The sequence below is a fragment of the Lutra lutra genome, chromosome 14 (genome assembly GCF_902655055.1).
Source record: "Lutra lutra chromosome 14, mLutLut1.2, whole genome shotgun sequence".
Taxonomy (NCBI): Eukaryota; Metazoa; Chordata; class Mammalia; order Carnivora; family Mustelidae; genus Lutra; species Lutra lutra.
This window is the reverse complement of record NC_062291.1, coordinates 57,616,399-57,641,980: the sequence shown is the minus strand read 5'-3', so window position 1 is coordinate 57,641,980 and position 25,582 is coordinate 57,616,399. Positions and strand designations below refer to the sequence as shown.

Here is a 25,582-nt window from a genome sequence, read left to right as displayed (position 1 = left end):
GATGTCCTACTCTGGGTAAAGGATGAATGAATGAAGGGAGTGCTAGGCTTTTTGACCCCAGCTGCATGAAAGCAAGCATCTGCAACATGAAGCTAAAAGGTACGAGAGAAGCCCACAGTCTGCTCCTCCTGCTCACAGCAGCACTTCCCTCAAGCTGAGCTCAGTAAGGTGGGTGGGAGTGGGTCACGGGTCAAATGCCAGAGTCCCATTGTTCCTACTGATATCTAGATTTTTTTGAACAAATGATTCTCCATTTGCTGTATGCCCTTAAGATAGTTATTTCCAGGGGCGCCTGGGTGGCTCAGTGGGTTGGGCCGCTGCCTTCGGCTCACGTCATGATCTCAGCGTCCTGGGATCGAGTCCCGCATCGGGTTCTCTGCTCGGCAGAGATCCTGCTTCCCTCTCTCTCTCTCTGCCTGCCTCTCCGTCTACTTGTGATCTCTCTCTGTCAAATAAATAAATAAAATCTTTAAAAAAAAATAGTTATTTCCAGAGTTTAAATGGTTGTTTTAAAATAATTTTCACCAGTCAAATGGTTATTTCGCTTATTATTATCCAGAATAATAACCAAAGAGGAAAAATATAACACAATATCACATAATTTTTTTGACTGCATCTGATCAGCAAGTTAAAAATTTATAGCAGTGATGTGGGGCTCTGGGGTGGCTCATGATACTGAGCTTGCATCAGGCTCCATTATCAGCAGTCAGCTTCAGATTCTTTTCTCCTTCCTCTCCGAGTGTCCAACTCTTGGTTTCAGCTCAGGTCATGATATTGAGCTTGCATCAGGCTCCATGATTACTAGAGTCTGCTTGAGATTCTTTTCTCCTTCCTCTCCCTGTGCTCCCACCTGCTCTCTCTACCTTGTATAAATAAATAAAATCTTAAAACCAGATTTATAGCAATGATATACAAATAAAATATAGGTCATCCTCCTTCACTATACATACTATATACCAAAATTAAATGAACCATCAAGAACAAAAAAGTTCCTATGACACAGAACTAATAAAGTTAACACAATAGCCGGGAGATACGAAGAGTAAATTAATGCCATTTCCCTTCCCTCATATCTGAATTTTAAAAAGAGTCATTATGGGGGCACCTGGGTAGCTCAGTGGGTTAAGCCTCTGCCTTTGGCTCAGGTCATGATCTCAGAGTCCTGGAATCAAATCTTGCATCAGGCTCTCTGCTTGGCAGAGAGCCTGCTCCCACCCCCACCGCCTGCCTCTCTGCCTACCTGTGATCTCTGTCAAATAAATAAATAAAATCTTTTAAAAAATTCTTTAAAAAAGAAGAAAAAAAAGAAAACGAGTCATTATGGTATGGCAAAAAAAAAAAAAATGATGTGACATACTTTTCTGTAAATAAAAAGCCAGTTATTATCCCTAATTATTAAAGAACAAGTTGCTGGCTCAGAATCTAACAGGAATAAAGTTGGAGATATGAATTGGAACTTATATCCCCTAGGAACTGCTTCCTTCAGAATTCAGGAATTGGTCCCCCTAGACTAGTTTGTTCACAGCTACAGGTGATTCTGTCAGAATCTGCTCTGAGATGTTGTTCCTTTTTTTTTCCCTACTGTGAGCTTCTTAAAAGCATATAGGCCTAGAACATATTGTCAAAGTGTTTGATTCTGTAGCTCTATAGTAGGGAGAAGTCATGTTTTTTAAAAGGTCTCTCCTTAATAAAGAACTAAAAAAAGCATCATCACTATATATTTTTTTAAAGATTTTATTTATTTATTTGACAGAGAGAGAGAGAAAGAGATCACAAGTAGGCAGAGAGGTAGGCAGAGAGAGGAGGAAGCAGGCTCCCCGCTGAGCAGAGAGTCCGATGCGGGACTCGATCCCAGGACCCTGAGATCATGACCTGAGCCGAAGGCAGAGGCTTAACCCAATGAGCCACTCAGGCGCCCCATCACTATTATATTTTAAAAATTATTACGTATTTATAATAAGTCTTAGTATTTGGGAAGGCAAATCCCTACTCATTATTCATATTTTCCAAAATGTCTTGGCCTAGCTTTATTTTTTCAGATTATATTTTAAAAAACTTAGCCAACTCTTTTCCCACTACCACCAGCTCCCCAAAGAAGACACTGTGGTTTTGATATGAATAGCATAATACGTAGGAAGTATTCCAGGAATAATGTAACACCCTTAAAAATATTCAGTCTTCTCTTTTAGGAGCTGCTTTACATTTATCCAAGTGGGTTTTAACGGATCTCAATTAAAATTTTGTTGTTTATTGACACAGTTCCCACATATTTATTTTACATTTTTACTGTCATTATGAAAAGGATGTTTCCTTTATTTTCTAACTGCTAGTGCTGCCATAAATGAAGAAAAATGTGTATGTGTGTATAAAAGTTAATTCTGTATGCAGCTTTCAGGGAAAGACTGGTCATCTATTTTCAATTGCTATGTTTCCTGGCAGCCTCACAAGTTTGTGTCAATTTTCCAATGTCCCCCCCCCCCCTTTTTTTTTAAAGATTTTATTTATTTATTTGACAGACAGAGATCACAAGTAGGCAGAGAGGCAGGCAGAAAGAGAGAGGTGGAGGCAGGCTCCCCGCGGAGCAGAGAGCCCGATGCGGGGCCCGATCCCAGGACACCGGGATCATGACCTGAGCCGAAGGCAGAGGCTTAACCCACTGAGCCACCCAGGCGCCCCAATTTTTCCAATGTCCTTTTAAGGTTATTTCTTTTAAGGGAGCTGTGAAGATGATAAGGAGAGGCAGAGGAATAGAGAGGTATAGAAGCCAACACTGTGTGGTATGATGATCCACCACCCAAAGTACAAAAAGGAGACTTAATACCCAATGGACTGGGATTTTCAATAGAAAAGACCTCAAGTTCTTTATTAAGTTTTTCATTATCTCCACCTACACAATCCATACAATATACTTTTTTATTATCTTTTACTACCTTTTTTGGGAATGGCAATGAAACAAATATCCAAAAGATATTTTCAAATAAGTTTATACTTTCCCCTACAACTTAAGAGTTGCTATGTCTTTGTACTACTAGAAATGCTCAAAGGAAATTCTTTAGGCTAAAGGGAAGCAATACTATAAACCACTTCTGAGGGAAATTAAAGATGATACAAAGATGATATAAACTATGATCATAAACTTGGAAGACTCAATGTTGCTAATATGGTAATCTTCTTAAAATTGCTCTACAGATTCAATGGAATCCTAACCAAAATTCTAAAAAGCTTTTTCAAAAACTGATATATTGATTCTAAAATTTATGCAGAAAGACCTAGATTAGCAGAACAAGCCTGAGAAAGAAAAACAAAGCTGGAGAACTTGTACTATTTGATTTTCAGACATAAAGATACACTAATCAAGACACTGTGGTATTGGTATAAAAATAGACCTATAGTTCTATGGCAAATAACAGAGCCCAGAAACATACCCACAGATATATTGTCAACTGACACACAAAAGTACCAAGGAATTTAATAGGGAGAAAGAATGTCTTCCCAACAAATGGTATCAGAACTGGATTATCTTACAAAAAATAATAAACCTCAACATTTAAATTAAGTCACAGCATACAGAAAAATTAACTAGAAATGGATCCGATATCAAAATATAAGAGTCACCACTAACAAGCTTCTAAAAACAAGCATGAGATTTTCTTGAACAGGACATAAAGAACATGAATTTTAAAAGAAAAAAATGACAGAAAGTCTTATATAGAATGTAGAAAGGACTTTTACCACTTAGTTAAGTTTTTGAAAAATGGACAAAAGATTCAAGCAAATGTTCCACATACCATATGTATAAAGACGTCCAACGTCACTAATCAAGGAAATGAAAATTAAAATCACAGTGAGACACCATTACAGACCCACCAGAATGTTTAAAGTTAAAACAGACTAACAATATCAAATGTTGGCAAAATGGAGAACATTAGAACTCTCATACATTGCTGATGGAATCACAAAACTGCTGAATTAATTTGGTGAACCATATGGTAGTATAAGGTTAAATATACAATTAGAATACTACCAAGGTAATTCCGATTCTAGGTATTTATCCAAGACAGATGAAAATATATATCCAAAGGCTTATACGTAAGTCTAACAGCCAAAATCTGGAAACAATTCAGAAGTCCATAAAAAGGTGAACAGATAAACAAATAGTTGCAAATATATGCTATGGAGACCTACTCAGCAATAAAAAGGAATAAGAGTATATATAAAAATATATCAAAAAATTATACTAAATGAAAGCAGTCAAAAAAAAGACAACATACTGTATGACTCCTGTTATATAAAATTCTATCTAGAAAAGGTAAAACTTGAGTGACTGAGCTGGAGGGTCCAGGAAAGGGACTGACTACAAAGGGACATGAGAAAGCTTTTCAGGGTGAGGGAAATGTCCTGATCTTGACTGTGCTGGTAGTTATACAACTGTATACATTTACCAAAATCTATTAATCTGAAATCTTAAATGGATTAATTTTGCTATATGAATATTACCTCATAAAAATCATTAAAAACAGGTATATGGTATTAAAGATACAAGACAGTGAACGTATCACTGATTTCTGGCACTTGAAATCAAACAAATGATACTCAATGACATTTTTAGAGTCATGAAGAAATGTGACACTTATTTTCAAAACCTCATATAAACCTCCTTCTCAAGCAAGCATATTTTTAGGTTGAAAAACAGTATTTTTTACTTGCCACCTACTTTTTGCATAGTAATCTGGATATACTGTCAGTCACCATGAACTGTTGGCTTTTCACTATTTTTGCTGTATCTTAAGATATAAAGCAGGATAAGTAGGCTGAGTCTTGCCCAAAAGCTGGTCTCTGTTAAGGAGATTGTATGCAGACTAGCCAAACTTTTGAGGAGTTTGGCTAAACTCCCCCAAAAAGGGGTATGTGCATCACCAAAAGAACCAGAACCCCCCCCAACCAAAAAAACCCCAATACTGGAGCAGGGAAAAGATGAGATGAATGTAGACTATCTTGCTGTACCAGAAAGTATTAAAGCTAAAAAAATTATGGAGACATGTCAGAAGGACACAGTAGATGGGCTTGAATGGGCTCCCACTAATCAAATCTGGGAATTTTGACTTCAAACTGACAGAGGGAATGGGAAAGCTCTTCTTCACAGCCTAAAGAGAATGAAAAAATGTAGAGGAATAATAGAAAAATAACAATTTTCAAGTCATCAGAAAAATGACTGATTCCAGCAAGAAATTACCACCAATACTAAAACTAAAGTGGATGAAAGTTTAGTAAAGAAGAAAGATTTACGTAATCTCAAAGTATCTCTTCACAAATTATATTAATTACAAGGAAGAAGAAGAACCACTTCCATGGAGAAACCTAGTGAACATCAACCCTGTCAAATGATCAAAGTAAATAACACCTACCAAACTGACATTGTGGGGGCACCTGGGTGGCTCAGTGGGTTAAAGCTTCTGCCTTCGGCTCAAGGTCATGATCTCAGGGTCCTGGGATCGAGCCCCGCATCGGGCTCTCCGCTCAGTGGGGAACCTGCTTCTCCCTCTCTCTATGCCTGTCTCTCTGCCTACTTGTGATCTCTGTCTGTAAATAAATAAATAAAATCTTTAAATAAATTAACATTGTGGGACGCCTGGGAGGCTCAGTCGTTAAGCATCTGGCTTTAGCTCAGGTCATGATCTCAGGGTCCTGGGATGGAGGCCCACATAGGGCTCCCCCTATTTCCCTCACCCACTCCCCCTGCTTGTGTTCCTCTCTCGCTTTGTCTCTCTCTGTCAAATAAGTAATTAAAATCTTAAAAAATAAATTGAAAAAATAAACTAACATTGTGTGCTTCATGATGTAATGCACTGACAAGGATACAACAGCACTTATTTAATACCCTGCTAAGATCATCACATGAATTTAATCATGAAGAAACATCTCAAAACCTAAACTGAAAGATATTCCACAAAACAAATGACCCGTACTCTTCCAATATGTCAAGTGTCATTAAAAATTAAGTAAATCTGGGGAATAAAAAAAAGTAAATCTGGAAAAATAAAATAAGAGGAAAACAGGAAAGGAGACAAACCATAAGAGATTCTTAACTATAGGAAACAAACTAAGGGTTGCTGGAGGGGATAGGGGTGATGGGGTGGGGTAACTGGGTAATGGGCATTAAGGAGGGCACTTGATGTAATGAGCATTGGGTGTTCTATGCAACTGATGAATCACCAAATTCTACCCCTGAAACTAACAGTATATGTTAACTAAATTGAATTTTTAAAAATTAAAATAAATAATAAATCGGTCTGAAGAACCATTCTAGATTAAAGGAGACTGAAGAATAGAAAATCAAATTCAATTAGTGATCCTAAATTGAATTTTGAATTAATTTTGAAACTATAAAGTCACTGGGACAACTGGTAAAATCTGAATGAGAGTCACAGATTAAATACCGTATTAAAGTTACCTTGACTGATTTTTGGTAAATGTACTGTGTAGTTTAGTAGGTGGATACCCTTATTCTTAGGAAATAGGGAAGTGTATAAGGAAATATGGAGGAAGAGACAGGTATGAGGGGTATGAGGTCTGTAACTTCTGATATGGTTCAGGAAAATGTTTTATGTATTAATTCAGAAGGAAAGACTGAAAATGAGTATTAAGGCAAATGTGGCAAAATGTTAACAACTGGTAAATCTAGGTGAAGGGTACTTAAAAGTTTTTATACTATTCTTGGGGCACTCAGGTGGCTCAGTTGGTTAAGCATCCGGCTTTGGCTCAGGTCATGATCCTAGGGTCCAACTACTCAGTGAGGGAGTCTGTTTCTCCCTCCCTCTTGCCACCCCCCTCACTTTGTGCCTTCTCTCTCCCTCACTTTCCCTCAAATAAATAAAATCTTTAAAGAAAAAAGTTTTTATACTATTCTTACAACTTTTCAATAAATGTGAAATTATTTCTGGGGCATGTGGGGAGCTCAGCTAGTTAAGCATCCAACTCTTGATCTCACCTCAGGATCATGCATTCAACCCACACTGGGCTCCACACTGGGCATGGAGCCTACTTAATAAAAAATTTTTTAAAAAGTGAAGTTATTTCAAAGGAAAAAGGTAAAAAAGGTAAGGTGGATAAATGCTAAGCCATATTTTTCTCCCACAAGCCAAGGTCTCCCTTGTCTCTCCCATCATCTCCTTCATAAGCCCAGCTCTCTCGCCATTAAATTGTGTTTGCTTATGTTATGAGCTGCTACAATACACAGAAGAAAAGCAAAGAGAAAAATAAGACATGGAAGTTAACAGCTTTCAGGCTTCTCTTAATATCTCAACAACCTGAAGAAGACATTCAAAAGAGAGGAAGACATTTGCTACCAAGGGCCACATAGTAAATATTTTAGTATCTGAAGGACATATACAGTCTCTATTGCATCTCCCCCACCCCTTTTTTAAATAAACCAACTCTTTAGCCTGTGGTTATTACAAAAACAGGCTATGGGCTGGACTTGGAGACATACCATAGTTTGCTGACCCCTGACCCAATTATTAGATTTCCCCAAAAACTGTAACAAAAGTAGTTTCACTAGTCCCTGAAATAGCAAGGATATTACCAAATAAATAAAGGAACAAAAGTATGTCAACATGGAAGTTCGTTCTTAGGGCAATAGTTAATAAAATTAAACTTTAAACAAAATATAAAGATTAACATTTCCTTAAGTTTGTTTCATAACTCTGACATTTGTCACCTTACAAGTTTTGGTATTTTGGAGGGTAAGAATGAGGAAGGACACTTACATAGTTGCTGATTTTCTTTATGAGAGATAACACTTCAGGAAAGGAAACTGAAAAAATAATGACAAATTTCACTTGGAAAAGATAGGAGAGCCTAGAGTTCAGGAATACTGATACAAAACTGAGGGGTAACATTTTAGGACCATCCCTATCTAAATTCAAGACCATTCTTTGCTCTCTACAGGTGTTCTCCAAATTTAAATAATTTTTTTAAAAATCATACTATATGGTATAAAAAACCTAGGAATTTTAGAAGCATGTGCGTGCATGCAAAGTTTTGTAATAATTATGTTAGCAAGCTCACCCTAGTAGATCATGGGCCTATAGCTGCAGCCATGTCTGCTACCTATGGCTTACTGACATTTCAAGCAATGAACTAAAAAGAGCTGACAAGATGCAACTCACTGATTTAAATGCCACTCTCCTACATCTTATTATTTTAAATGCCAGCAAGTCTAAGGAAAATGGCTCCACCATTTTAAATGCTCATACTCTTTAAGGTCAGTTATCTAAAAAGAAACCTTACTTCATGTAAATTATTGCTTTTTACACTAATAAGATAAAAAATGCTGCAATTCTTACTATATGTCAATTTTGTTACGCAAACCATCAAGCTAAAGAATAGGAAAAACAAAGTCTGAAGTTTGACTACACATCAGGAATTAAATATGGTATTCAAAATATACAACAAACCTACCATGAATGATTCTTATCCATTTATCATATTGTTACTACTTTTTATGGAAATTAAGCCTAAAATATAAGTGGCAAATGACTATTATTACCACTACACTTAATTCACCAGTATCCATTCAGCATTTGCAGTTATAGCTTTCCTTCCCTTATACCTGTACAGTCATTAAAAATATTAAAAGACAAATGTAAACCACATCCACAGTCAATACCAAAGGTTTCTTATATCCTTCCACTGGCTGAAAATTAAAAATTTATACTATCCCCATTATCATCCACAATTCAATCAGAAAACTTCTGAATTTCAATTTGTTCTCCATTATGACTATGGATGTCCCTAGATGCCCAAGACCATTATAAACAGAAGGATACCAACTGAATATTTGGAGCAGTAATATAAAAGCCTAGCTAAGGGTAATTTTTCCTTTTTCTGAACTCTTACAGCACATTATCTATATACTACTCTGACAGTACTAGTTTTATAACCTGTATTATAATTATTTATGTGTGGGGACACCTAAGTGACTCAGTTGGTTAAGCATCTGCATTTGGCCCAGGTCATGATCCCAGGACCCTGAGATTGAGTTCCGCATCTGGCTCCTTGCTCAGCAGGGCCTTCTTCTCCCTCTGTCTGCCACTCTCCCTGATTCTGCACACTCTCTCTCTTTCTGACAAATAAAAATCTTAAAAAAAAAAAAAAAAAAAACAACAATTATTTTTGTGTGTGTATATATTTCTTACCTCACCACCTCCACTAGACTATAAATTTCTTGAAAATAGAATCTGAAGCTAAAACTACTTTTTAATTATTAACAGTACCTTTATTTCAATCATAGTAGCTGGAATTTTTGGCATAATAAAAATAAAATACAGCCTTTCTGCCCGTGGACGCCGCCGAGTAAGCATCGTTAAAGTCTCCCCTCCCACCGCCATCATGTCTAAGTCAGAGTCTCCCAAAGAGCCTGAACAGCTGCGGAAGCTCTTCATCGGAGGTCTGAGCTTTGAAACAACCGATGAGAGTCTGAGGAGCCATTTTGAGCAATGGGGAACACTTACGGACTGTGTGGTAATGAGAGACCCAAACACCAAGCGCTCCAGAGGCTTTGGGTTTGTCACATATGCCACTGTGGAGGAGGTGGATGCAGCCATGAATGCAAGGCCACACAAGGTGGATGGAAGAGTTGTGGAACCAAAGAGGGCTGTCTCAAGAGAAGATTCTCAAAGACCTGGTGCCCACTTAACTGTGAAAAGGATTTTTGTTGGTGGCATTAAAGAAGACACTGAAGAACATCATCTAAGAGATTATTTCAAACAGTATGGGAAAATCGAAGTGATTGAGATCATGACTGACCGAGGCAGTGGCAAAAAGAGGAGTTTTGCTTTTGTAACATTTGATGACCATGATTCTGTAGACAAGATTGTCATTCAAAAATACCATACTGTGAATGGCCACAACTGTGAAGTAAGGAAAGCGCTCTCTAAGCAAGAGATGGCTAGTGCTTCATCCAGCCAAAGAGGTCGAAATGGTTCTGGAAACTTTGGTGGTGGTCGTGGAGGTGGTTTTGGTGGGAATGACAACTTTGGTCGCGGAGGAAACTTCAGTGGTCGAGGTGGCTTTGGTGGCAGTCGAGGTGGTGGTGGATATGGTGGCAGTGGGGATGGCTATAACGGATTTGTTAATGATGGAAGCAACTTTGGAGGTGGCGGAAGCTATAATGATTTTGGCAATTACAACAATCAATCCTCAAATTTTGGACCCATGAAAGGAGGCAATTTTGGAGGTAGAAGCTCTGGCCCTTATGGTGGTGGAGGCTAATACTTCGCCAAACCACGAAACCAAAGTGGCTATGGTGGTTCCAGCAGCAGCAGCAGCTACAGCAGTGGCAGAAGGTTTTAATTACTGCCAGGAAACAAAGCTTAGCAGGAGAGGAGAGCCAGAGAAGTGACAGGGAAGCTACAGGTTACAACAGATTTGTGAACTCAGCCAAGCACAGTGGTGGCAGGGCCTAGCTGCTACAAAGAAGACATGTTTTAGACAATACTCATGTGTATGGGCAAAAAAAACCCGAGGACTGTATTTGTGACTAATTGTATAACAGGTTATTTTAGTTTCTGTTCTGTGGAAAGTGTAAAGCATTCCAACAAAGGGTTTTAATGTAGATTTTTTTTTTGCACCCATGCTGTTGATTGCTAAATGTAATAGTCTAATCATGACGCTGAATAAATGTGTCTTTTAAAAAAAAAAAATAAAAAATAAAAAAATAAAATACATAGCTACTGATTTTAACTTTAGAAATAAGGAACTGACAAAATTTTTTGAAAGAGGGGCACCTGTGCGGCTCAGTGAGTTAAGCCTCTGCCTTCGGCTCAGGTCATGATCTCAGGGTCCTGGGATCTAGCCCCGCATCAGGCTCTCTGCTCAGCAGGGAGCCTGCTTCCCCCCCTCTCTCTGCCTGCTTCTCTGCCTGCTTGTGATATCTCTCTGTCAAATAAAATAAGTAAAATCTTTAAAAACAATTTTTTTTGAAAGAAAGAAAAAAGCAGACTAATATTAAGATGTCAATACTACCTAAACTATCTATAGATTTAAAACATAACCATTATCAAAATCCCAATGGCATTTTTTTTTTTTTTTTTTGCAGAAATACAAAAATCCATCCTAAAATTCCTATGGAAACTCAAGGGACCCCAAAGAGCCAAAACAATCTTGAAAAGGAAGAAAGTTGGAGGTATCACACTTCCTAATTTCAAAACCTAATATAAAGCTACAGTAATCAAAACAATATGGTACTAGGATGCCTGGGTGGCTCAGTTGCTTAAATGTATGTGTTTGGCTCAGGTCATGATCCCAGAGTCCTGGGACTGCGTCCCATGTAGGGCTCCTTGCTTGGTGGGGAGCCTGCTTCTCCCTTGGCCTGCCACTCCCCCTGCTTGTGTGCTCTTTGACAAACAGAGCCAGTATGGTACTGGGATAAAGACAGACACATAAAATAATGGAATAAAAGAGAGAGCCCAGGGTGCCTGGGTGGCTTAGCCAGTTAAATGTCTGCCTCTGGCTCAGGTCACGATGTCAGGGTCCTGAGACTGAGCCCCGCGTTGGGCTCCCTGCTCAGTGGAGAGTCTGCTTCTCCCTCTCCTGCGCTCACATGGGCTCTCTCAAATAGATAAAATCTTAAAAAAAAAAAAAAAAAAATAGAGCGCATGCCCAGATATAAACGACAGAGTGCCACTTAGTGGGAGAAAAAGACACTCTTCTGTTCAACAAATGGTATAGGGAAAATGGGATACACACATGCAAAAGCATGAAAGTAAATTCTTCCCTTATAGCATACACAAATATTAACTCAAAATGGATCAATGACTTAAAACTATAAACCCTTAGAAGAAAATATAGAGGAAAGGCTTCATAACACTGGATTTGGTAATGATTTTTTAAATGAAACCAAAAGAACAGGCAAAAAAAAGGTAAAAATAGATAAACTGGACATCAAATTCGAAAAGCTTCCATCCATCAAGGGTGTAAAAAGGTAACCAACAAAACAGGAGAAAATACTTGCAAATCAATTCTGATAAGGGCTTAATATTTAGAAAGAACGTCTACAACTCAACAACAACAAAAACCCAACTTAATTTTAAAATGGGCAAAAAAAGACTTGATAGATATTTCTCCAAAGAACATGTATAAATGGCCAACAAGCACATGAAGAGATGCTCAATGTTACTGATCATAAGGGAATGCAAATCAAAACTACAATAAGATACCACTTCACATCCATTAGAATGGCTACTATAAAAAAACAACAAATAAACAGGAAATAACCAGCGTTAGGATGTGGATACATTAGAATTTTTATGCACTATTGGTAAGAATGTAAGATGTTGCAGCCAATGTGGAAGAAGAGTTTGGTCGTCCCTCAAAAAATTAAAAATAGAACTACCACATGATCCAGCAATTTCACTTTTGGTATATACCCAAAAGAATTGAAAGCACAGTCTTGAAGAAATATTTGTACACTAATGTTCACAGTGGCATTATTTACAAAAGGTGGAAGCATCCAAGTGTCTACTACTGGTGGAACAAACCCACATGTCCATTGTTGGATGAGAAGAGAAAATGTGGTATATATACACAACAGGATATTACACTGCCTTTAAAAAGAAGGAATTTCTGACAAAAGCTGCAATACAGGAAACCCTGAAGACATTATACTAAGTAAATAAATAAGCCAGTCAGGGAATGACAAATATCTCTTGATTTCACTTATGAGGTACCCACAGCAGTTAAACTCTGGCACAAAAAGTAAATAGCGATTGCCAGGGGCTGGGAGAAGGGAAATGGGGAATTATTTAATGGACATAGCTGCAATTGTAAGATCAAACAAATTCTGGTGTTTGGCTGCAAAAAAAACCCCTGCGAATATACTTAACACTACTGAACTGAACACTTAAAAATGGTTAAGACAGTAAACATTATATTAATGTACATTTTAGCAAAATACAAAATAAAAAGAAATACAAAAGGCACAATCTAAATGCAAAGGACAGAAATCTGATAAAGAACAGGGGAAGCGTGTCAGGTTTTGCACTCAGCACAGGGTCTGCTCCAGATTCTCTCCCTCCTCCTTCGCCCCTCCCCTTCTCCCTTGCTCATGTGCTTTCTCTCTCAAATAAATGAATAAATAAATAAAATCTTGCAAAAAGGGGGGGGGGGAGAGAAGCAGGACAAACATGCTCTAAGAGGTGAAAAAACACAAGGAAAGCCTAATATGCAAATACCAGTTCCTAAGAATTGAAAGGAAAAAAGAAGACACACCTACACCAAAGGCCAGAAAGAAAAACTGACTCAGCACAAGACATTCAAATGAAAACCTGAGGGGGGCTCCACCTAAAATGACTCTTTCTAACCTAAATTTTTGTAAAACCAGGAACATTCTAAATTGTCTGGGGCTTTGATAAATTTTAAGAATCTTCTCCTCAATAAAACCAAACTAAACCTCAAGCAATATTTCAAAATAGATTTTTCAGAGAATCATAATATTTTAGAGTTGGAAAGTAACTCAAGATCTATTTTTTTTTAATGATTTTATTTATTTATTGGACAGAGAGAGATCACAAGTAGGCAGAGAGGCAGGCAGAGAGAGAGAGGAGGAAGCAGGCTCCCCACCAAAGAAAGAGCCCGAAGTGGGGCTCGATCCCAGGACCCTGGGATCATGACCGGAGCCGAAGGCAGAGGCTTTAACCCTCTGAGCCACCCAGGCGCCCCTCAAGATCTATTTAAATACCTGAAAAAAACCTGTGTTTTTACACTGACAAAATGTAAATGACACTGACAAAAATAAGATTAAAAAAAATCTAGACTTCATTTAGTGATTTAGTAATTTCCTACTTAAAAATGCATTGCTGGGGGGCACCTGGGTGGCTCAGTGGGTTAAAGCCTCTGCTTTTGGCTCAGGTCATTATCCCAGGGTCCTGGGATAGAGCCCCTCATCGGGCTCTCTGCTCAGCAGGGAGCCTGCTTCCCCCTCTCTCTGTGCCTGCCTCTCTGCCTACTTGTGATCTCTGTCAAATAAATAAATAAAAATATTTTTAAAAAATTCATTGTTGGGGGCGCCTGGGTGGCTCAGTGGGTTAAGCCGCTGCCTTCGGCTCAGGTCATGATCTCAGTCCTGGGATCGAGGCCCGCATCGGGCTCTCTGCTCAGCGTGGAGCCTGCTTCCCTCTCTCTCTCTCTCTGCCTGCCTCTCCGTCTACTTGTGATCTCTCTCTGTCAAATAAATAAATAAAAAATCTTTAAAAAAAAAAATTCATTGTTGGGAAAGAGAACAAAACTGGAGACCTCACACTTCCTGATTACAAATGATATCACAAATGCACAGCAATCAAAACAGTATGGTATTGGCATAAAAACAGACACAACAGAACAGAAAGCCCAGAAATAAACCCATGCATATATAGGCAATTAATTTACAACAAAGAGGCCAAGAATGTACCACGGGGAAAGGCCCGTCTCTCCAATAAATGGTGCTGGGAAGACTGAACAGCCCACATTACAAATAAATGAAACTAGACCACTGTCTTACACCATACATACAAATCTCAAAACAGATTAAAGACTTGTAGGTTAAGTCCTAAAACTGTGTAACTCCCAGAAGAAAATATAGGCAGTAAAGTCCCTTGACATCAGTCTTTGGGATCATTTTTTAGATTTAACACCAAGAGCAAAGGTAACAAATGCAAAACAAAACAAAACAAACAAACCAAAAAACTGTATCAAATAGGCTTCATCAAACTATAAAGCTTCTGCTCAGAAAGGAAACTATCAACTAAGTAAAAAGGCAACTGGCTGAATGGGAGAAAATATTTGCAAATCACGTATCTGTAAGGGATAAAAAATTGATTAAAAATGGGCAGAGGATCTGAAAAGACATTTCTCCCACAACATACGGATGGACAACAGGTACCTGAAAAGATGCTAAGCATCATGAACCATCAGGGAAATGCAAATCACAACTAGAAGGAGGTATCACCTCACACCTGCTAGAATGACTATTATCAAAAAAGGCAAGAAACAAGTGTTGGTGAGAATGTGGAGAAAAGGGGATCCTTATGCACTGTCGGTAGGAATGTAAACTGGTACAACCACTATGGAATACAGTATGGATGTTCCCCCAAAAATAAAAAATAGAACTATATGATCCAGCAATTCCACTTCTGGGTATGTACCCAAAGAAAATTAAAAAACTAACTTGAAAAGATTTATGCACTCCTATGGTCATTATATTATTTACAATAGCCATGATATGGAAGCAACCTGGGTTGACGGATGAAATATATAAAGAAAATGTGGTCTAGGGATGCCTGGGTGATGCACTTGGTTAACAGTTCAGATAGTGATCTTGGGCTCATGGGATTGAGCCCCATGTCAGAATTCATGCTCAGCGCAGGGTCCGCTTAAGACTTTCTCACCCTCTCCCTCTGCCCCTCCCCACCATGCTCAAGTTCTCTCTCAAATAAATATTTATTTAAAAAAAAAAAAGAAGAAAAGAATATGGTCTATTTATCTACACACAATGGAAAAGGGACAAAATTCCAATTACATTTATAAATCCTGGGAAGGTAATGTACAGCATAGTGACTATAGTTAGTAATACTGTATTACATATCTGCAAGTTGCTAAGAGAGTAAATCCTAAAAGTCCTGATTAAAAGAAAAAAACTGTAACTATGTGTGGTGATGGATGTTAACTATGTAATTGTGTGGTGATCATTTTGCAATATATATAAATACTGAATCATTGTTATATATATAAAACTAATGTTATATGTCAATTATATCTCTGATTAAAAAAAAAATAAAAACAACAACAAAATGGTTAAAAAATGTCACTGCCAGAAGAGGCAATTTTACTAATTTTCAAAGTATCTTTTTTTTCTGCTCGTGTAACTAGAAAACTGCAAGTAGCCGATCAAATGAGGAGTACGGTTACTAAAGCCTATTTCTCCCTTATTGTTTTTTTAAACATCATTAAGACTTTCTCACCCTCTCCCTCTGCCCCTCCTCACTTTTCTTTGACCTCACTGTGAGCAAGGCAGTTAGCCAGGGTTCTTATACTTAGGTATTCTTGCCTCATTTATTTCCTGCCAACTGTTAACTCCTATAATTACACTGACTGTATTCTTATTTCAACAGGAATCTCCCACTATTATTCAGTAACTAATTTGTCAATTTTTTTTTTTTTAAGATTTTATTTATTCATTTGTCAGAGAGTGAGCAAGCAAACGCACATGTGGGAGAGGGGCAGGGGAGAAGCAGGCTCTCCATTGAGCTAGGAGAGCAATGCAGGACTGGGCTCTTCAATGAGCAAGGAGTGCAATGCAGGACATGATTCAAGGACCCTGGGATCATGAGCTGAGCCAAAGGCAGACAACCAACTAAGCCACCCAGGTATACCTTTGTTGATTTTCTTACAATCTTGCTTTCTTCAACTGTTCCCACCTTTTAATAACCTTAACCTCTTCCTTTATTCCAGATCCTTTTCTTCCAAGGGTATAAACATTACGTAAGTTTTCTCCTGCTCCCCATAAAACCTTTACTTAAACCAACAGCCCATTCTTTCTCTGGTCCTGTTCTCTCCTCTCATTCCTGTCAGTGACAACTTTTGAAACTAGTAAACTATTACCCATTTCTTAACTCCCACAACATCTAATTATTCATTAACCCTGTCAGACTTATAGTGTGGCTCCTACAGCCAATATTCTTGAGAAGCTATTCTCTCAAACCCCACTGCAGTATGTTTGGGGGTCCCTGTCAACACATTTAGGGCCCATTTGGGGAAACTGCATAGGAGCCCATATTGGTACAACAAACACAACTCATACTCATCACACAGTAGGGGCCAGGGAGGTATCTGATCCAAGATGGGCAACTCATTCATTCTATGATTCTATCTTCCTTTCAATCTGATTCTTCTACTTCCTAAAATGAAGGTCTTTAGCTCTTAGTATTTTGCATTTTATCCCTCATCAAAGATTGATCTGCTCAAGTATTCCAATCACCACATGTATTCAGAAACCCTACAAATAAGTATTCAGCTCAGACCTCTTATTTCAACTCCTTGTCTGTTGGACATTTCCAATTAAATGTTTGCTTTCACCACAAACTGCTTTTGCTAATAACCTCATTATCCTCGCTATAAAAATTGGCCACCACACCTGTCCCCTTCTCAGTTCTCAACTTCTATTAATTCACCATGCTAAGTCATCCTTGCTTGGAAAGCTTAATGTCAGTATCATTTCTCTCGTCCTTATTTATAAACTCATTAATCACTAAGTTTCAACACTTCTTTATTCTAGATTCCTTACATACACATCTTCCTTATGTATCTTCACAGCAACAACCTTAATTCAGGTCATTTGCTGTTTATTACAAGAGCTTTCTCTAATTTTCTCATTATAAATTCCTCTACATTACAACCTAAAAATGACTACCAAGCCAATCACTCTAAACAGAGAGCCTTTTAGGGTTCAGGATGCGTTCTATTTCCTTGATGAAGTGTCATCCACTTCCCCTCTCAAGTGTTTTAGTACTTAAATTTTCTTGTATATACTATCTTTTAGAATATTATATAGTAGAATGAAGGGGATTTTACTCTCAATTTTCCTACCTATTTAACTCTCCCTAATTTAAATCTCCTTTAATAGCATTAGTTTAGTTATCCATGGTCTCACCAACAGTCCATAAGGAGGAATCAGTGTTTTACTTCTATGGTATACCCTCTGGCCTACCACAGATCCAGACACTTAATAAATGTGCCAAATCATTAGTCTGTTGGTTCACTCTGACCACATAAAATTTAACACAATAGAGATAACCACTGACTACAGGTTTATTGAGGCCTTTTGTTATAGGGAAAAATCTACAGGTGAGTAGGAGTTAAAAAAAAAACTCCACTTTGGTATTTAACGGGATCCTGCACTGAGCACTGATACACTGAGTCAACTGGGTTTCCTTAATCTTTTAAAATAATCTATATAAAAGGCCTCTGAAGTACAAGGTTAAGTCTCACAATTTAAACCCACAGAGTTAATGAAGAAATTAATTCATCATGTACTAACTTGTGGTATCCATTTAACTCTGCCCTGTGTCTATTTAAATCTCATAAATAAGTAAACTTTAAAACTCTCATATTTCTTTCTCATCCCTAATAGATATGCACTATATTTTTTTCCCAATGTTCCTTTCATATAGTACATACTATGAATATTTAATGATCTGTGGTACTCTGGGACAAGATGACAGACAAGTTATATCAAGTACCAATGAGTATACCCAAACTAATATATTGGAAATAAATACGTGTTGTAGAATACTATGAGAAAACAGTAAGAAGATTCATCATTTGCTCTTACTGTAAACTTTCAATGTGCTAAAGTAGCAATAAAAGTAAAATGTTAAAAGGATGTATCTAAACTTCTAATTAATATACACTCATGAACCAGAGGAAATTATAAAATGTTCAGACTAAATGCAACATGACAGACTAATGATAAATATGAAAAGAATCTCAATATGTGATTCCTCAGCTAGCTGGGCAACGAAGGGTATCTGTGTGATCTGGCTCTAAACTTATCTCTGTTTAAATCCAAAAATAAATGTTCTGCTCCACCTATGACATGCCCCTCTCACCTCTGCCTATGTATTTTTCAAAAATACAGCTCAAGACCTGCCTTCTTAAAACACTGTCCTAAAATGCTAGTCAAATACTAAACTTACTAACAGTCTTATAACAAATTTCCTTAGAGCACAATTATTTTAGATTTTGGTATAACATCTTCTCTCCTATTACCCCTAGTTAGTAAAATATCCATGCTCTTTACTCTACAAGCGCTATCTCTACTCTACTTCAGCAAAACAAGCACAGCTATACAATAGATTTATTTATCACTTAGAGTTAGTCCATTTTTAGGGACAATAAGTACTGAAAGCAATGTTTTATTCTTATCTCTCGAACCCCCTCTCACAATTCTCAACTGACTCTTCATACTACCAACACAATTAATAAAAGCCTCTAGTATGATCTAGTAATGATCCTCTAGTATCAGTAAAGATACCTAGTAGCCTATCAGTAAAGATACCTAGTGCCTAGACCTTGCTTTCTTATACAATTTTCTAAATAGAAGAAACTAAAGTTCCTTGGGGAAATCCAGAGCTGAGACAGAGAAAGCAAAAGTAAGTCTGGGATATTTTCTGGTACCAAAAGAGAAAAGAGGTGCTATTTAAAAAAAAAAAAAAAATTATAGAAACTTGTAAAAAAAAAAAGATGAGGAACCATCTTGAAAGAACTCTTAATGGCCAAATCTAGGACACTGAACTATAAAAATGATTGTAATGAATTATAATTCATAGAGTAAGAATCCATGATTCCGTATTGATAGGTAAATAAATACATAAATATAGAAAAGGGAAAGGTCTTCCTTAGAGTAGAATTCCAACTAAGAGAAGCAGAATAATAGAAAATCATCATTTGATAAACACTAGGTAGTAATTTTTCAAGCAACATTCACCAATGGGTGCCAAAATTAGTACTCGATGAGAAACTAGTATGATGAAAAAGATATTTACAAAATCTCAAAGTACCTCTCCACAAGATACCTATTAAGTCTGAAAGTGGAAAAAAAATAAAAACCTTACAATAGAGAAAACTGGCAGACATCACCTTAACTAACTGATCAAGGAAAACATCACCAGGTGCTTCCCAATAGGGTGCACTAAGGATCATGTGTTATTCTGTGGAATTCTTGCCAAAAAAGCATAACCTAAAATCAATCATGAGGAATCATCAGACAAACCTAAATCGAAGCAACACTGTATAAACCAATGTCAGTATTGTTCAGAATTTATGAAAGGCAAAGCAAAAAATACTATTCCAAACTAAAGGAGACCAAGAATACATGACAATTAAACATAAAGTGTGATCCTAGATTGGATCCTAGACCAGAAACATAATGTTACTGAGATCACTGGCTAACTGTGAAAGGTTTATAGATTAAATAATATGGCATCAATGTTAATTTCTTTTGATTTTTATAACTGTATTGTGGTTATATAAGATGGTAACATTTGGAAAGTTTGGGCAAAGGGTATACATTAGCTCTTTTTACTGTTTTTGCAACTTTTGTAAGTCTAAAATTATTTTTAAAAAGAAGCTAAAAAAAGTGTAAAAGCCTGATGAGTGTGTACATATATAACATAACTGTGTGTATATGCTTGTCACATGTAAGCACTCAAAAATTAGCTATTAATATAAGTCAAGTATATTAAACCTTATTTAGTAAAGTTACTCATTTACTAAATATTTTACAGAGTGCCCAGTATGTGTCCAACAGAAAAGAAAGAAAGCAGCCAGTGGGGCATGTACTCACTAGTAGATTCCTAGGCATAGCTGAGATTGGCTATTTCAAATACACTCATGTCCATTTACATTCTGTTTCTCTTCTCTCTTTCAAACTGAGTCATTCCAAGTTCTAGTTTAATTCCTGCTGTTAATGACCCTGTTCCTAGTTATCAAAATGCATGTATTCTAAAAACATGGATCAAATTCTAGCCATATGACGTTGCCTATAATAGTCTCTCAAATCCTTCAAATTTCTTATTTTTAAAACTGGGATGCCCTTCGCCTGGGTGGCTCAGTGGGTTAGAGCCTCTGCCTTCGGCTCAGGTCATGATCCCAGTGTCCTGGGATCGAGCCCCACATCGGGCTCTCTGCTCTGCAGGGAGCCTGCTTCCTCCTCTCTCTCTCTCTGCCTGCCTCTCTGCCTACTTGTGGTCTCTGTCTGTCAAATAAATAAGTAATATCTTTAAAAAAAAAAAAACTGGGATGCCCTTAACCAACTTTATACAATTCTTGTGAGGATTTAAATAAGAACAAGTAAAAGTAACTGGCACATAGTATTCAAAAAATGTTACTTTCATATCCCTTAAAAATTTCATTTTCTAACCACTATAGAATCTTGAAGGGTAGATCAACAATTGTTTTACTTATCTCCAGGTGAACCCCTGTTCTATTTTCCAAAGAGATTACTCTGTATTTTTTACCTATACATTTTATGATGTAAGTATAAAAAATGGTACGCATTTACTCTATCCATTTTAACAGCTCCTGTATATACACAAAAGTCCAAAAGAAAAAACATGCATAACCTCCATTTCTTTCCCAACTATCAGACCAATATTTCTAACAGCTTTTCCAAATATCTGGATATCTCATCATGCCACCTTCAAACTCAAGATTCCACTATTATGCTCTATGCTGCCACCTATTGGCTATTACCATACTCTGCAGAGATTTCCTCCTCTTGGATTCTTAAAGCCAAACTTAAAAAGCACAAGCTTTAACCCACTGGATATATTTACTTCCACATTCTAGTTCTTTTCAGATGAGATGCTCCAAGTGCCTTCAAAAAGTTTTAGTTCAATCACTTTAAGTCTAACACAATTAGAGATACATAGCTGATAACTTACATCTTCTAATAAGCTTTCTACTTTTCCTATTTTCCGCTATAGATGTTTTCGCTGTGTCTGAAAAAAATAAATGCTAAAGATAAATAGTGAAGTGTCTAACGGAAAATATCAGCTTTCCGAGAACTAGCTAAATTGTCAAATGGAAATATTCTTTCTAATTAGAAAAGCAACTAGAAATTGAGGAATAAAAATAATAAGAACAGCTGTTCTAAATGCTACATGGTTCCATGCCTTGCTATTTCTGTCTTCTAAAAATACTCATACAATAGTCTACCTCACATAGCAATGGAAAACTCAATCATATTACAAGAATATACTGTACTCAATTACTGAACACAGAAGGGCTTTCTTCCCAACCCTACCCTAAAAAAGGTAATTAATAGCTGCTCCTTCTATTCCACGAAAATGCCTCTTAAATGACTTGTTCAATAGCCACAACATGCATGCATATGCATGCACACACAGTTTAAAGTGATCAATTACAACTTCACTGATACTTAATTTATGGTCTTTCTCAAACCACACTGAATTTCAAAACACTGTTCACATTAATTCAGTGATAACAGACCATCCTGGATAGCCAAAGTAACAACTTTTCATGTAGTAAGCTAGAAAAGGAAACCACACTGAAAAGCTCTTAAATTGGCTTTCAGATTTTAAAGTAATTTGCTAACAATGGTAAATAATGGTACAGTGGTTACAAGGAGGGGTAACAAAGAATACACAACACGGTTCAGTGTTCAGAGGTTGACAATGTACTTCAGAACATAAGACACAAACACGGAAAACGAGGAACAAAAAAAGGCAGACTTTTAATTGACAAATAATTGTTATTAATACTACAACAGTGTGAAAGGCCGAGACAGCAGTAAGAGCAGAAGTATACCACTGATATGGATAGGAGGTTGAACGCTTAAGCTAAGAGTTAAGGGCAGAAGAATTTAAGCTATAAAGAACAATTGGTATGCAATGCTACAGTCTAAGTAGTAAAAGCATGTTGTTTACTACAAACGACTGCACCAGTTTATCTGAAAGAAAACTGTACAGAAGACTTGTGGGGTATCATTAAAAAGAGGGCAGCAGTAGAAAGACAAGTGGACTGACCTGTGGAGAGTACTGAGGCAGAGAACATTAGGCTAATGAACCAGAATACAATGAAAAAAGTCACTGGAAACGGAGCATGGGATAATGTTTCCACACTATTTGAGGGATGAGGGCTGGGGGGAAGGAGTTTAAACTTGTAGCAGTGTTTAAAAGACTGAAGAAAACTAAAAAAGACCAATCATGTTATTTCAGTAGTCTAGAAATAATGCTAATGGTATGAACTACAGTAATGACTGTGGGGGAAAAAAAAAGAATAAAACTCCATATGAGGGAAGAATTTATGGAATCTGGTCAATGATTCTGTTAGAAGCCTACGAGGCAGGGTGAGAAATTAAAAACATTTCCGAAGCTTTAAAACAGGGAACAGGGGGGTGCCTGGGTGGTAAAGTGTCTGCCTTCAGCTCAGGTCACGATCCCAGGGTCCCGGGACTGAATCCCACATTGGGCTCCCTGCTCAGTGGGGAGTCTGCTTCTCCCTCTACCCCTATCCCCTGCTCCCTCTCATTCTTACTCTGACAAATAAAAAATAAATAAAACAGGGAACAGAGGCACCTGGGTGGCTTAGTCGGTTAAGCATTTGACTCTTGATATTAGCTCAGGTTTTGATCTCAGGGTTATGAGTGCAAGCCTACCACTGGGATCCAAGCTAGATGTGGAGCCTACTTAAAAAAATAAAATAAAATAAAACAAAACAGGGACCAGAAGTACCATTAAAAAAAAAAGTAAGATAAGAAACCATTATTAATAAATATTTCCAACAACTGAAATATGTTTCTAAACCAAAACTCCATTAATATTTAACACAGAGCAATAAAAACAGAAACCCAAAGGTATAGCTGATTTTTACAATTAAACAGCATTCATGCTCAAATAGTATAAAGTAACATCTTATACTAAAGCATAAACCATAGTTTGTCATAAAGCTACATGAACTGTAACTACTTGACCCATATCCATGCTACTGCTTTTAGTACAAATGACTCCCAGTGCTTGAATTATCATGTACTTCATATTTAAAATAAACCAACAGTTTGAGATCTAGCTAATTATTCTGCCTAGTGAACTATACAAATAAAGCAATGCATGGTGGGATACAGATTTCTCAAGAGGCTAATCAACATACTAGAAGCAGTCTAAATACCAAAACTGAGTTACTATCAAATCTTTTATAAATAAATATGGAATCACATCTTCCTTTTCCTATAAATCTTCCAACAAAGTAATCAAATTTTGAAAAAATAAAAACTATAAAACACCACTCTAGGGAAGTTCCACAAGTTTTTTGGTTACCTTTACTTTATCTCTTCTCAAGCAACAGAATAGACAATTTTCATCAAAAGTCCAATCGGAAATGTTTTCAGGTTCACAGTCTGCAAAAATAGTGGGAATACTAATTAACAGTCAAGAAAAGGAATTTTTTAGGAAACAAATGAGAATATAAAAAATATTTATTTTAACAACAAGAACAAAAACCCTAAATAGTAGACGGTTTCCTTATTTGTCTTAAAATTCTTAATAACTGCTCACTGGTATATGTATCTTAATACATGTATTTGCATTATCAACACAAAAAGATGTTTACAAGGATACAGCTTTAACTCACATAAAATTGAATAAAAAGGAGATGGAGGCTTAAATCACAAAAATATCATGTCACGAGGAAGAATTTGAAATACCAAAAGAAAAAAAAAAAAAGAATTTGAATACCTTTAAATAAACTGAGATCTTTTAATAATGCAGGTCCAAACAGCCCTTCAAGAATACTTTCAAACCCTGAAAGGATAAGAAAAAATCCAAATTACAATAATACTCCCTATGGTAATGTAATATCAATCTGTTGCTGAAAAAATGATAGTGTATTCTGCCAGTTCTCAAGGATCCCCAGATTATTGAAAGGATGCTGAGGAAAGAGTGTCAATGACAAATTTAAAAGAAGCATTTGCAGTTCTGTCCATGATTAACATTCAATACCAATTCAAAGCACATTCAAGAACAATACAAAACAGATACCACTAGAAATAACCAAAGAATGAATGGAAATCCGTGGGTTCTCTTATCATTTTACAAAAATCCCAATACCTCCCTACATAAATGCCCAAACTCCATTTTTAAAAAGGCACCTTTCCCAATAAAAGGTCAAATTGTCTCAAATTTCCACAGTATTCTACATTAATCTAAATAGCATGTTTCTGAATATCAACTGAGGTCATAGGTTTTTCAAGCTAACAGTTTTTGAAGAAGCAAAATTCTCACTGAGAACACCTTTATCACTAAAGAAAAAGGTCACAACATAGTATTTTAAAAGAAAACGACGTTGTAATTATTCCACATTGCCACAGTAACTACTTGCTGGTTCTTTTATGAAGGTAGAACCCACTAGCTATACACACAAAAAATTCATATATACCTATACATCAATATTTAAAATATTATCTATCACCTTTTACCAGTATATAAAAACTTTTCTCATTTATTACCTCAAACACTGCTGATCAACTCAATGAAAACAATTTTAAAATCTTGGCCATCTTGCTGTTTCCTATGGTTCATTAAGAGAAAAAGGAGTGAAAAGAAGAAAGGAATCAGACTGTACCTTTATATAACATAAAAGAAATAATGGGTTAAGAGTAGTGGTTCCCAAACTATGGACCTTACTGGGAGCTCAAACAGTTACAAAGGGTCCATGAATCCATATAAACTTAAAGCATGAGCTTCAGAAAGAATATGTCTTGTACATTCAGTATACATAGTACTTTTCAAATGCATAAAAATGCTACTGTAATCAAGAAAATACAAAAAGTGTTACTGAATTTCTAGTATGTACTATGTATTTTGTGGCACTAAGTATCCTGTCACATAGTCTACTATCAGTTACAGGTTTATAATTAAAAACAAAAAAGTTACAATGGAATATTACTCAGCCAGCATAAAGAATGAAATCTTGCCATTTGTAAGGATGTGGGTGGAGCTAGAGTATATTACTACACTAAGTGAAAAAAGTC

The 25,582-nt window shown here is 36.7% G+C and overlaps 1 protein-coding gene across 16 annotated transcripts in view; it reads right to left on the bottom strand.

The window, feature by feature from the left end:
* LCOR (ligand dependent nuclear receptor corepressor) overlaps positions 1 to 25,582 on the bottom strand; it is a 144,251-nt gene that overhangs the window by 53,846 nt on the left and 64,823 nt on the right. For 14 of the 16 annotated variants that reach the window (XM_047701974.1, XM_047701979.1, XM_047701975.1 and 11 more), the window contains 2 exons: positions 24,288 to 24,353; positions 23,871 to 23,950 (listed from right to left, as the gene is read on the bottom strand). The exons of the other annotated variants lie outside the window; for them this stretch is intronic. In XM_047701974.1, coding sequence (XP_047557930.1) covers positions 23,871 to 23,950; positions 24,288 to 24,353 — 146 coding nt within the window. The remainder of the gene's footprint in view (positions 1 to 23,870; positions 23,951 to 24,287; positions 24,354 to 25,582) is intronic. 16 annotated transcript variants of the gene reach the window in all.